The sequence below is a fragment of the Dipodomys ordii genome, unplaced genomic scaffold (genome assembly GCF_000151885.1).
Source record: "Dipodomys ordii isolate 6190 unplaced genomic scaffold, Dord_2.0 Scaffold102, whole genome shotgun sequence".
Taxonomy (NCBI): Eukaryota; Metazoa; Chordata; class Mammalia; order Rodentia; family Heteromyidae; genus Dipodomys; species Dipodomys ordii.
Genome location: NW_012267318.1, coordinates 5,636,243 through 5,650,628, shown reverse-complemented (window position 1 = coordinate 5,650,628; position 14,386 = coordinate 5,636,243). Strand labels below are relative to the sequence as shown.

Sequence of the window (14,386 nt, the reverse complement as noted above, 5' to 3'; positions counted from 1 at the left end):
GGACCTTGCAACTAATAAGTTAGTTTGGTTCACCAGCCAAAATGAAGGGATTGCTTTTATTGAATGATGACTGAGAAGTGGGATATATGACAGGCAAAGAGATATAAAAATAGAAAACAGATTGCAAAGGATGCAACATCAGAACTCCTGCTTTTGGATAGATCAATAACAACAATTGCAATAAACAAACCCAAACCTAATAACTATAACAATGTGCTGGGAAGTTTTCAGATATTATTGATATTTTCAGGACAATATTATGTTATTGTGTTGTTAAAAATATGAACCTTGGAATCTTGATCTTCATTCTAACCACACTCCTCCATTCCCTCAGGGAGTGAGGATAATAATAGCATCTCTTAGCAATTCTTCCTGGAATTGGCAGCATTCAGTGACTTAATTTAAGACATTTAACACTTAGAAGGCTGTTGGGCACAGAGAATGGACTCAGATATGATAGCTTCTATGACTGTTATAACTTGTACATCCTTACAATTCTGCACTGGCTCACAGATGATGAGTCTGAGACTAGAGAAGGTAAATAACATATTCAAGCTCAGTAACTGAGCTATGATTTGAACCCAACTCCATGTGACTTGAAAATCCATTTGCCAAGCAAATTACCATTGAACCACCAAATTTTCTAGGCCTTCATCTTTCAGAAAACAGAGGTTTACAAGGATAGCTAGACCTCCTAACATTTTACCACTTAGATCTATGAGGGAAGAGAAGGGAGCAAGAGCCAAGGCCCAGAGAAGCTACAGGGAGAAGCAGCTACCTAGAGCAGTTAAGAGGGCAAGAAGATGGAGATTACCTTTAAGAGTTTTGGGTGGGGAAGTAAACAATAAATTCATATCTCTCATGAAAGAAAAGTTGTAACATTGAAAAAAACTTATGAAGCAGACACAAAAGATAAACTCTGATTACTTGTTTACAGACATTAGGGAGCTAATTATATATAGTCTCGCTACATCTAGGCAGTTCTGCCACCTCTAAATAGGAACTGTAATTCCAACAGAGGAAAAGGTGCCGTCTGCCTTCTCTCTGCAGAACTCATTTTAGGTTATTTCGTAGCATCTTCCAAACATTCATCATGGTTGGGCTCATTTGTTTTTTTTTTTTTGGGTCCGGTCATGGGGCCTGAACTCTGGGCCTGGGCACTGTCCCTCAGCTCTTGAGCTCAAAGCTAGCGCTCTACCACTTGAGCCACAGCGCCACGTCCGGCTTTTTTCTTTTTGCTTATGTGGTGCTGAGGAATCGAACCCAGGGCCTTGAGCATGCAAGGCAAGTGCTCTACCACTGAGCCACTTTCCCAGCCCCCTCATTTGGTTTTTATCTGAATGAAACACAAGCTTACTGAGAGAGTGGCCTCTTTTCTGTTGTTGTAGGTATCCAAATATTCTTGCAATTCTAAGACACTGAACTTGAGCTTGTCCAGAAGTCCACAAGACAGGAGCTTAAAGACAGGAAAATAATTTGTATTAAAACAACTAAGGAACTACTTCACATGAAGATGTGGCTACACATGTGGAAAAATGGTTTTAGAAATTAGGTAAATGGGAGCAGAAGAACCATGCATCTTAATAAAAAATGCACTACCTAATTTACTACCAGCTGTACTTGGACTTGATAACACTAGCTTGCGAATCCAAGCCTAGCAAAACATGTTTTTATATTAGTATAGACAGACAAGACTTCCCAAGAATTCCATGAAAAACCCAAAGTCCAGTAATATTCCATGTAGTATGAGAGCAGACCTCCATGGAGGCTTTCAAACTGACTTTGTATTTAACCTTGATTTGAAATCACAGGGAGAATTAGTTCTGCTGTATTCCTTGTTGCAAGGCAGCAAAACCAGCAATTGTGTTTTTGGAAAGATGGACTCTATAGGGACTGTAAATATCAAGGCATGGTGGAACAAGCCTATATCTCAGCCCTTGGTAAGAGTTCTCAACCAGCTTGACCACATAGCAAGATCCTGTCTTTTAAAAATGTCCAAGGCATATCCTCATTGGTTCTGAACCTCCTCAGTTTATTTTGCCAACATGATAGGGCTGTAACCCTGCCCTCAAAAAGCTTGTCAGTTTTGCAAAGTTATAGTTGTGCTTATAAAATCATAATTCAATCAGTCTGAAATTGTCTTAATCATCCTCTAGTCCCTCATCATTCATGGTTTGGGCTGGTTTGAGATGGGTACAGGAAAAGGAGAGCAAGTTGGCTGTAGATACCCATCAGGCTAGCCAGCTGGGTATGAGGGAAAGTTATGCAACCACAGGTACAGCTACAAAATCAGAATCATTAAAAAGGAGCTAGCTACTCTGGAGGCTGAGATCTGAGGATCATGGTTTGAAGCCATATTGGGCAGGAAACTCTGTAAGACTCTTATCTCCAATTAACTACTCAAATAGCTGAGCAAAAGAAGCTCAGGGACAGTGGCCAGGCCTGAGTTCAGGCCCCAGGATCAGAAAAAAAAATATGCCAAGGATATGGATGGACAACAGAGCTAGACTTTTTTTTTACCCCTGATTCTCTGAAATGGCTTGGCCTGGGATAGCAATGTACATGGATGGCCCTGCAGACCCACAGGACTTTGGAAGTCATACCAACATGACACTTCTCCCAACACTGAAGAAGATGTCTTTAAAACCATTACAGAAACAGTGTATTGTGTAGTGGTTTTAGTGACACTGCCCAGCTGGGCAGTGGCAGGCCCTTTGCTGCCACAGCAGGGCTGAGATACTCACGGTCTCAGCATCCACAAACAGCGTAGGACATTCAGAGCAGGAGGTGAGCATCTGGGAAGAGCTGACAAATTTAGATCCAATTCCCCGGAGGTTGTCTCCAAGGTAACTGGCTGCATCACAGGTCAGGAAGCAGAACCTTTTCTGAATATTCTGTAGGGCAGGATTAGCAATCATTTGCAAAGGTCAAGTTTAACTTAGGCACCAGAGAAAACTTTTTTTGGGGATAGTGGTGGGACTTTAAAATTGATTTGAAATATAGATTGTGGAGTGGATAAATATAGCTATGAACATTGTCCATTATCTCACATATCTATTGCTATTGTGGTAAAAAAAAACCCTCAAAATCCAGTCTTTTAGCATTTTAAAACATCCTTACTAATAGAAAACATGTTTTAAAATCTTTTGTTTGTGTGTGCCAGTACTGAGGCTTGAACTCAAGGCCTGGTACTTTGCTTTTTTGTTCAAGGATAGTGCCCTATTATTTCACAGCCCCACTTCCAGCTTTTTGCTGGTTAACTGGAGAATAAACTCTCAGACTTGCCTTCCCAGACTGGCTTCAACCTGTGATCCTTAGATCTCAGCCTCCTTAGTAGCTAGGATTTCAGTTCTAAGTCACCAGTGCCTCATTATGTTTTAAAATCTTTATCAAAATATTTAATGGAGCCAGGATGTGGTGGCTCACACCTGTAATCCTAGCTACTCAGAAGGTTGAGATCTGAGGACCAAGGTTTAAAGCCAGCCTAGCAAGAAAAGTCCCTCTGAGACTCCTTTATCTCCAACTAACCACTCAGATACCAGAAATAGAGCTGTGGCTCAAAATAGTAGAGTGCTAACCTTGAGCAAAAGAGTACAGGGACAGTGCCCAGGCTCTGAGTTCAAGCCTCACAACCAACCAAAAAAAATATTGATGGCATAGGTTCTCAGGGAAGACTGGGGGTGTGTGAGGGAGGTAAGAACTTTAATGGTCCTGATGCCATGGTCACCCAAGATAAGAAAGGCCATATATGCTACAGTGGGAGATGTTCAAGGTATTCCGTATCAGCACACCTAAAATCTGCTGTGTTTATTGCCACCCTGAGAGGGGTGAATAGAAGAAATTGTAGCTAGAGGAATTTAGGGACATCTAGATAACAGGATAATTCTTAAATGAAACAGCACCCTATTTTGAAACCTAAAGCTACCCTTTTCTCTAAAGTCATCTGATGACCCCTGTACCTTAAACAGAGAGGAGAACACATGAAAGGTGTAGACGGCGCAGGAGCCATCGGAGTCACACATGAGCTGGTTGATGTGGCTGCGCCAGGCCTCTTCAGCATCGTCACAGGCTGCAGGCTGAAAGGCAGCAAGGATGGCAGAGAAGAAAGGCGAGGGAGGGGGAGACACTCCCCTGTCACCTTCTCCAAAGCTGGAAAACATGCAAACCAGTGTGTCAGGAAGTGAGGTCATCTTTTGCCTGGCTGTACGAATTCTCCTCAAAGGGGTTGTGGGGATTTGGCTTGCTTCAGAGATCTGAGATACTTTTTGATTCTAGGAGATTGCTCTATTTCTCAGACCTGGCACTCCTTTTAGCCATCCGCAAGGGTCTCCATACCCCAACAAAGGAAACATTTGTTCCCATGTACTTGCATTTCATTTCCTCTTCGTTTTTCCCTACTATGAATGAATTATACTGAATGTTTTGTTTCTTCTAACTTGTCCCTTATGGAGAAGGACTGGAGATGAATAAATGATCAGGATATGAAGGGGAGAAGGTGAAGAAATGAAAGAAGAGAAATGCAGGATAAGAGACTGGCACAGAAAACGTGAAAAGTCAAACTCCTCTCCAGGAGTCTCAGCTGTTTCCTTCGATGGGTCAGTTATGACTCATCATGACAGAGTCTTCATCTAACCAGGTCAGAAATTTATATTTAGTTCTCATTTTTCAGCTTTCAGAAGAGGAATTCTAGGATCTTGACTCTGAAGTAAATCTATAGCATTATAACTTGTGACTTAGGTAGCTGAACTTAGGTAGAACGTTATTATTCCGTTTCCTTTTCTATTCATACAGCTCACTAGTTTCAAAGATATCAGTGACAAGGCTGAATGAAACACGCCCACTTAAGAGAACAGTAATATTGCCAGACATGGTGATGCATGCCTGTAATCCTAGCACTCAGAAGGCTAAGAAAGCAGGATCTCGAGTCCAAGGCCAGTTTGGGTTACATAGTGAGACTTTGTCTCAAAACAGTAGTATGTCAAGAGCATTTTCTGGTATGTGTATACCTGCCAGCACTGAAGTTTGACCTCTGCCTTGGTACTGTCCGTTAGCTTTTTTGCTCAGACCTCCACTTCCAGCTTTTTGGTGTTTAAATAGAGATAAGTGTCTCTGGCTTTTCTTTTCTTTTCTTTTTTTGGTCTGGTCATGGGGCCTGAACTCTGGGCCTGGGCGCTATCCCTCAGCTCTTCAGCTCAAGGCTAGCGCTCTACCACTTGAGCCACAGCGCCACTTCCGGTGTTTTTCTTATGTGGTGGTGAGGAATCAAACCCAGGGCCTCAGGCATGCAAGGCAAGCACTCTACCACTGAGTCACCTTCCCAGCCCTCTGGCTGGCTTTTTCTGGGTAATTTATTGGGGATAAGAGTCTCCTGGACTTTTCTGCCTGGGGTAGTTTAAACCATGATCCTCAGATCTCAGCCTCCTGAGTAGCTAGGATTACAGGCATGAGCCACTGGCACCCAGCCTTTTGGTTGGTTAATTGGAGGTAAGAGTCTCATGGACTTTCCTGCCGAGGCTAGCTTCAAAACGAGATCCTCAGGAGTGAACCAGGTGCCCAGCAAGAGTCTCTTGTTTGTGTCTTTTAACTCAAAATGGAAACAACTCGTTGTCAAAATGTTGCCTGTCTTCAAAGCTTATAAGGCCTGACCCATGTCTCCAGGCCCTTGTTTCTGGCTTTTCAAGTTGTTTTATAAATGCCTATATGGCCGTTCTTTCATGGTTTCACTAAGGCCCTTACTGGGTAGGAGGATTGTCAGTGAGGGATGTGGGCTCCTTTGTTAGGAGGCCCCAGCAGTGTAGGTTTGCACTGCCCTTGGGTTTGTATGAGGGCTGCACCATGTGCTGTGCACAATCACATGCTCTCACAACTCATTCCTGCCAGGGGTGGCCTTACCTTGCAAGGGTAAACTGGTCCAGGCCCCGATTGCTTTTGTCCTCTGCCTCAGTCATGTCCAGACTGAAGCTGTCACTGCATTCAAAAGCTGCAGGGAGCTCATTGATGGAACCTGAAAGATCATCCTCGTGCACTGTGGTGTCCTCTTCCTCCTGCAGAGTGTCAGCCTATAGGGATTGAAAAGAATCCTTCTACATAAGCACACAGACAAGATATCCTGTTGATCTATAGCGGAAAATACAATACTGAGAATGAAGACATCCTGTTGATGTATAGCAGAAATAAAATACTGAAAGTGACTGGTAGAAATGGACATTTGTTTTCTAGTTACAACACAATCGATTGCTAGAAGTAGGTTCAGAAATGGAAGTGCCATGTGTTCATTATCTTCCTTTCAGTCTCTTTTCAGGCCTCCCAACGGGCTTTTAGTAATTATCATATTGAACCAATGCTTATGGAGTATAAATGGTAAACTTGGAAAAGTCTGCAGAGAATTCCTGGGCCAAGAGACGAGCATGTGAAAAGAGGCTCCTTAATGTCGGGAGGTTGATAAGAGTGGAGCTAGGAAGAGGAACACGGCCTTTGGATTCAGAACTCCTCACGCTTGCCACCTGAGTTTTAGAAGCAGAGGAAGTAGGATTTAGAATTACCAGTTCCTGGTACAGTAAATGCTCAAGAAATAACAGTACTGTGCTCAAGTGATCAAAGGCCTGCTCAGTTTTAATTAATTTTTTGGTACTGTTACTGGGGCCTGGGTACTATCCCTGTGAGCACTAGCCTTGAGCCAAAAAAGCTATCACTTAAGCCACAGCTCCACTTCCAGGTTTTTGCTGGTTAATTGGAGATAAAAGTCAAGCACTTTTGTCCCCGATGGTCTGGCTCTGAATAAACATCCTCAAGATCTCAGTTGCTACGATTACAGGCATGAATCATTGGCACCTGGCTTGCTATTTTTTTTTTTGTTGTTGGGGTTGGCACTGTACCACTTGAGCCACACCTCCACTTCTTACTGTTAATTGGAGGTAAGATTAATTGGATTTATCTACCTGGTCTAGTTTTGACCTGTGATCTTCAAAGCTCAGCCTTCTGAGAAGCTAGGATTATAGGTATTAACATTAGCAATTGGTGCCCAAGCAGGCTTTTCTATATTGAAAATTGTAATGTCCACTTGCACATATAATGTACATATGGCTTCAAGATAGCATATCTGAATACATGCATGCTTTTGCTCTATTATAGCATGTGAATGAGTGGGGACAGGAAACAACTCCAGGGCAGACAGAACAGGGGTCAGTAACAGGCAGGAAAGAGACGTAACCAGTAAAATGGACAAAGAGGCTGGGCTTGAACTTGGGCCAGGGGGAAATTAGCTGGAGAACCGATTGTTCTTTATGAGAGGAAGGAAGGCAACTGGGTTACACATAACAGGAGAGGAAATATACACGTACATGTTTGAGTCATTTTTTTTAAAAAAACAAAATGTGTATGAATTAGAGTTTTATTACAGGTTAACATGTAGCCACCCATTTAGTTTATGGCATTTTGAATCTATATTTCATAGGGGTAAATTAACAAGAACGTTAATTAGCATGAAGATATATTAGAAGAACAGGTTACCGCATGTGTTAGAAGGAACTGCTTATAACTGTTGCATCTGCTTTGCTGTTCAATGATACTGGTTTCTGGGAAGACTATTCCAGTTATTAGTGCACATGAATTTATTCAGATAGGGCTGAGTTCTCATAAAAGCACCTCCCCCCCTTTAGCATAAAAACATATCAAACACCACAGAAACCTAGCTCATGAAAAAAATAGGAAAATGAGACACAACCAGCTGGGCATGATGTTACATGCTTGTTAATTCCAGCTACTCTTCAAGTGGAGGGAGGCAGATGGAAAGTTCAAAGCCAGCATAGGCAAAATAATCAAGACTGTTTCAAAAACAAGAATATAAAGAATATATAAAGAAAAAGGCTTGGGGGAGGTATAGTTCTAGTGGTAGATTGATTTCTAGCATACATGGGGCCCTGGGTTATAGCCTATAACTATAAAACAAAAACCCAAGAGTCTTATGGACTTTCCTGCCCAAGCTAGTTTTGAATCACAATCCTTAGGTCTCAGCCCCCTGAGTAGCTAGGAGTATTTATAGACATGAATTACTGGCACCTAGCGTGAAATTTAATTTTTTAGCCTTTAGGATTCTGATATTTTAACATTGAACAAAAGTTTTCTTTTTTCCTTTTTGGCTAAAAAAGGACTCTGCCTAATCTAAGAGTCCTGATTACAGTCCCATTCAAGGGGGGTAGAAGAGAGAGAGAAGAGAGAGAGAGGGGGGGAGAGAGAGAGAGAGAGAGAGAGAGAGGAGAGAGGGGAGAGAGAGAGAGAGGAGAGAGAGAGAGAGAGAAAGGTGTGTGTGCCAGTACCAAATCTTGAAGTCAGGGCTTTACACTCTTGCTTGGCTTTTTTGACCCAAACTTCTATTTCCTGGCTTTTGGCTGGTTGAGGTACTATGTTTCTCAGATTTGTTTGTGCAGGCTGGCTTTGAGCTATAATCCTCATATCTCAGCCTTTTTTTTTTTAAATCAGTTATGGGGCTTGAACTCTGGGCCTGGGCACTGTCCCTGAGTTCTTAAGCTCAAGGCAAGCACTCTACCATTTGAGCCATAGCACCACCACCTCCGGTTTTCTGGTGGTTAATTGGAGATAAGAGTCTCCTGGATTTTCCTTGCTCAGGCTGGCTTTGAACCACGATCCTCAGATCTCAGTCTCCTGAATAGCTAGGATAACAGGTGTGAGCCACCAGCCACTGGAATATCTCAGCCTCTTGAGTAGCTAGGATTACAGATGTGACCCATCAGTGCCCACCTCAAAAATATTTATTTAAGCTTCTGCATTTTTAGGCAATTGCTCTTTGGTGGTTGCATGTAGGTTTTTCTCACTCTCAGCTGTTTGTTTTTCTAATAACACCTTGTAAAATAATGTAGATTAGAGAGTATTGTAGTTTGTCTTTAGAAGTATCTGAAGAAATATATTTCTATAATTTTTTCCTATTTTCTCTTTTGGAGTTACACAATCAAACTCAGGCTAAAGAAGATTTTATCCTAATAGCAACAGATTATTTTGGGATTTTTAATAGGACATAAAATTCTATATTAACAGGCATAGAAGTTTCATAGGAGAAATTAACAAGAAGATGGCTTTATAGACAGCAAATTTTCTGGAAATTATGATAAAATGAATCTTTTTGTGTGTATGTGTGTGTTTGCTTGACTCAGTGCCTGGGCACTCTCCCTGAGCTTCTTTTGCTCAAGGCTAGCACTCTACCACTTGAGCTGCAGCACCACTTGTGGCTTTTTCTGCTTATGTGGTTGTAAGAAATCAAACCCAGGGCTTCATGCATGCTAGCCAAGCACTCTAATGCTAAGCCGCATTCCCAACTTTGTTAGCTTTTTCAAAAGAGGACATTATATTCATTAGTTAACTTTCCTACTTGGAGAGTCTCACTAGGAGAGCTTTCACATAGTACTGTGATTGACACTAAGAAATTCCTATAGCATGCCAAAAGGCTAGCACTGAATCAATGGACAAATTGTATAATTGGTTCCTACATAAGAAAAAATTTTCCCCAAATACAGGCCCTCCCACCCACACCTTCCTTAGCATATTGTTTCATAAAAGCCAAGACAGAGAGCATTTCCTCAGCCACAGTGATCAATCGTAGACATATGCCACTTTGTTTTGACCTCCATCAGCAGGGTTCATGCAAAGCCTCTTATTTTACCAAGTACTTCAGTTCTTTCAGCCAAGTAGATGGCTTCTTGAATTAGGCAGTGTAAAACAACGTGAAGCCATGAGTTCAGATGCACAAGCTTCAATTATTTCATTAACCAGACAGTTAAAAAAAAAAGTCCTTCTACTTTTAAGCTCCTTTTCTCTAGTTCTCAGAAAATGAAAACTACTTTTTTCCTTAAGGAAACTGTCATAATTGCCCCAAATCTCACCTTTGAACTCTCTGAAATCTGCAGATTATTCATATCAGGCAAAGCAGCATCAAAGCTAGCCATTCTGGTGTTAAAGGAATGAGGGTCGGCGGGGGTGGAGTCGCATGCAGTGGCCAGCAGTTCCATGGGATTGGTCTCCTCCGAGGGCGAGAGGGTCATGATCTGTTCACAAAAGCAAGGGAAATAAAATAGTATGTGAGTGCCCCATTCTTTAGGAGCTCTAACTGTTCCTTTCATAAGACCTCACGCTGTTGTTCTCTGGTTGCTAGCTGGCAGGTTTTAATTTCCTAACTTCCATATGTCACCATTATTGGACATAGCGGCAGGTAATCTAGTATTAATCTGGTATCCTTAAAACACCAGTTGCTGCATTGTCAGAGAACCTCATTAAAATAACTATCATATTTCCTAAAGCGTTAGCTACTCGAGAAGTTAAAAAGAAAATACCGGCATCATAACAATTTGGGGAAAAGTAAGGCTGGAAGGCTTTACTGGACGTACAACATGGACCAAGACTGGAAAGCTTTCAGAGTATAACACATGGACGCCAGCAATTGTTTTTATCTGTCACCTCCAGAGAAGAATCTACTTAGAATCCAGCACCACCTGACAGCTGAGATTTTAGTTTAGCAATGGTGACAGGTTTCAAGTTTCTTTAGCTGGAACTAGATTCAGAAATCCTTCCCTGATTACAGAAACCAGGGCTCCCAGTTCCTCCAGTGGGAGAGTTGCTACTTACTAGGTCTGAGTGCTCCAGGATCTGGCTAGTGGTGAGGTCTTCCTCCTCGGAGGATTCATCAGAATCCTCGTGGTTCATTTGATTGAGGCTGGGAGTACTTCCTGAGAGCTGGCGTTCCTCCAGAGTCTGCATGTCGCACTTGTCCAGGCTGTCCAGAGAACGCCTGCGCACGCCCCAGTTGAAATTGTCCATGCTCTCCCCCTGAAATCATAGCACAGCCAGCTTTTACACCCTGATTCTCCAGCATAGCTTTCACACAGCCAGTTTAGAAACAAATCTGATCCACATCAACTCTCAAGCCCTCATCTGCTGGGGTATCCACACTTGTACTTTACCTGATGTGAAAAGACACAAAAGCAGACTCTTGCCCTCTAGATGTGTGTTAAGTCAGAGGTAGAAGTGATTGCCTCCTTTTCTTTGGCATGCTGGATATTATGTATTGTTTTGTTTTTTAAAGTTGATTTTTGTTAACCCTAGATATGATATGTGCTTTCCAAAATCTTCAAGAAAGAAAATTCTAATACCAAAACAAAAAAGAAGTATGGTCTCTCCCTTCCCCCACCAGCCTTGTTTAGTAGTTTTTGGAAGGAAAGACATGTCGGAACTATGCTTGCAGCACATTCCGGAATCCTTTGGCTATGAAGTGGAAGAGCATTAGGTAAACATTCCAGCCGGTTCGGCCACAGCGATTATCACAGATAAAATGCAGAGTTCAAAGACTGTCAGAGAATGGGGCAAAGTTGACAGATCATGCACTATGCATAGGCCAGAGCAGCCATGGCTTTGCTTTTGCTTTAGACTTGTTTTTTAAAATAATTGTCCCAAACTAGAAACTAGTTAATTTCCTGAAAGAAAGATTATTGCCCAATTATACATTCTGATTTACTGACCACTGGTTGAAATGGCCATGTAAGTGTTAAAGCTCTTGGTTTCTTTCTCTATACTTCATCAGACACTAAACAAAGTTGCTTAGTATAATTTTTTTTTTGTAAAATTGAATTTGGGTTTTTTCTCTGTTAGGAAAGAAATAAAGGAAAGGGGTATTATTCATTTCACTGATAAGCAAATTTTAACCTAAAGAAAAACACAATTTGAATAAAATCTAGCTCTACAATCTTTCATTTATCATTTTGTGTCTGTGCCAGTATTGAGACTGGGGGGCTTAAACTCAGGGTCCCACACTCTTGTTTAGGTTTTTTTTTTCCCCAAGGATGGTACTCTACCACTTGAGCCACAGTAGCACTTCTGGATTTTGGCTGGTTAAGAAGTAAGAGTTTCGGACTTTTCTGCCTGGGCTGTTTTCAAACCTTGATACTCAGATCTCAGATAGTCAGATACGCTGATCTGAGTAGTTAGAATTACAGGCATGAGCCACTGATGCACTGTTCATTTTTTTTTTTTTGGTAATTTGAAGCACAGCATAATGATTGACTGAAATAAGGTAACTTTCTTGATGAGAATTCAGTGAACAGTGTAATAATATGAGAAATGGGAATGATGGTTAAATTTAGTATTACACTTGTTCCTTTTCTTCTGGTTTCAGTCTATTGTTTTTGGTTCCTAATAAAACACTTACTGTTATCACAGATCTGTGGTATCAGCTGCTTAGCTTTTCTAAAGTCTGTTTTAGCTGTTGGTGGTGAAGGGAATAGGTAAGAATCCTAAACATGTTATTCTGGATAGTACCAAGGTTATCATTACTCCTCCCCATCATGACAGCTATCAGGGCATTTGATCACAAGGCCAGCAGACCTAGAAGACTTCATCATCTGTATCTGCTGTCTCATCTTTATCTATAGCTTGACTTCAGGTTTCTGCATTTCAAAGTCTGAAGTCTCCCAAATTCAAACCATCTGAAATACAATCATGTCTCAAGTGGAAAATTTCACACTGGATCTCATACGATCAGTTGACAGTCAGAACACAGAATACCTAAAAATACTGTAGAGAATTACCTCCAGGGGTTATGCATATGTATAAAGCATATAGGAAGTTTGTGTTGATATTTGGGGCCTATCTCTAAGTTATCTCATTGTGTATGCAAAAATCCAAAATTTGAAACAAAAGAAAAACCAAATCTGAAAGAAAAAAAAATTCCTAAATCTGAAATGGTTATAAGTATTTTGGTTAAGGGACATTCAACTTGTGTTTGATTTTACCTCTGTTTGCTGTGATAAGTAATCACTTTTTTTTTTTTTTGGGTCCGGTCGTGGGGCCTGAACTCTGGGCCTGGGCCTGTCCCTCAGCTCTTCAGCTCAAGGCTAGCGCTCTACCACTTGAGCCACACTTCCGGCTTTTTTCTTTCTGCTTATGTGGTGCTGAGGAATCGAACCCAGGGCCTCAGGCATGCAAGGCAAGCGCTCTACCACTGAGCCACCTTCCCAGCCCCAGTAATCACTTTTTTTTTAATGGTGGAAAAGACTAATTGCTACATTGATTTTTATAAATAACTTACAGTAGAAAAATAGAAAAATATGTAAAAGTAAGAAGTCTTTGGAAAAAAGGAAAATTCAATATGTGAAGAAAGGAAAAAAGATAAAAAAGACATACAAGAATGGAAAAAAATCACTGCGAGAAATATGCAAAGTCACAAAATAGATATCCTTGTACTAAATGAACTGATGGGTTGCATTAGCTCTTAAGCAACAGTTTTCTCTTACAATGATCTAAAGGCACAGTCACAAAACTCCCAAACAACATAGATGTCTAGGGTATGAGGACATTGTGAAGGACACAGATGGTTGCTACTGTTGACTTGGAGGAAGCTCTAGTGAGTGCTCATTGAGCATGATGACAGGGAGACAGGGAAAGCAGTTCTTGCAGGAATAAGATCTGTTCTGGTTGAAAATATAACAGCCTTGTTGGAGGCAAAGACATCCAAACTGTCCCTGGTTAACTTGCCTGAGCTAGTGTAGATAATATCACTCTAGTTTCAAGTCCACGATGACAGGGGCTGGGGTGGTGGTGGTGCATGGTTAGAACATATGTGAGGCCTGGTTCAATCCTGAGCACACCTCAAAAAAGTCCATGTTGATGAAGTCATAGGCCAGGCTTTGGTGCATGGCACAGGGACACACCCCTGATGCAGCCACCCTCCATCCTGCCTTTCCCCAAATGTCAGATTTGCATTTTTATTCATAAAAAGTTAAAAGTCAAATAGTGCTTTACTGAGAATGGCAGTTACTATGTGAGAAAATGTAAAGGATGGCTGACTCTTCAAGGCAGAGTGTACATATGGTTATCAAGCTAAAATGTAGCACACAGGACTTATACTGGGATAGACATTTATTAACAAATACTCTAGAAAGGTTAGAAATATTCAAATAGAAATGTTAAAAAAGAATTATCTTATGGGTGGTACTAAGGATGGAAGCCAGGGCTTTATGCAGGCTAAGGATGCATTCTACCACTAAGCCATACCCCTAATCCAAAAGGTATTGTTGAAGGAGTGTATGTGATCAAGTATGTTCCCCCAAATGAAACTTCCTGGAGTTGTTTCTGATATGACAGCCATAGAGTGATTATGAGTCAATTTTCTAAGGCTGACCCTGGTTTATGCCAATTATATCCGGGTATTCATTATTATTAGCACCCTTTTTTACTCTTAAAAGCCTTGGTTTAGATGAAAATTTATCTAGTCACCATATGGAGATATTTTCCAATTTTTAGAAAACAAAAAGATTTCATTAAAAACAAATATGGTATATCATTAGCTTCAGGCTTCAGATTGTGTGTGTGTGTGTGTGTGTGTGTG

At 41.2% G+C, this 14,386-nt stretch overlaps 1 protein-coding gene across 1 annotated transcript in view; it reads right to left on the bottom strand.

Annotated features, from left to right (window-relative positions):
- The window catches only part of Fry (furry homolog (Drosophila)), a 291,396-nt gene that overhangs the window by 29,577 nt on the left and 247,433 nt on the right, over positions 1–14,386 (bottom strand). The window contains exons 52-57 of the mRNA XM_013027318.1: positions 10,633–10,833; positions 9,894–10,055; positions 5,893–6,059; positions 3,960–4,149; positions 2,745–2,894; positions 1,358–1,456 (exon numbers count right to left, since the gene is read on the bottom strand). Coding sequence (XP_012882772.1) covers positions 1,358–1,456; positions 2,745–2,894; positions 3,960–4,149; positions 5,893–6,059; positions 9,894–10,055; positions 10,633–10,833 — 969 coding nt within the window. The remainder of the gene's footprint in view (positions 1–1,357; positions 1,457–2,744; positions 2,895–3,959; positions 4,150–5,892; positions 6,060–9,893; positions 10,056–10,632; positions 10,834–14,386) is intronic.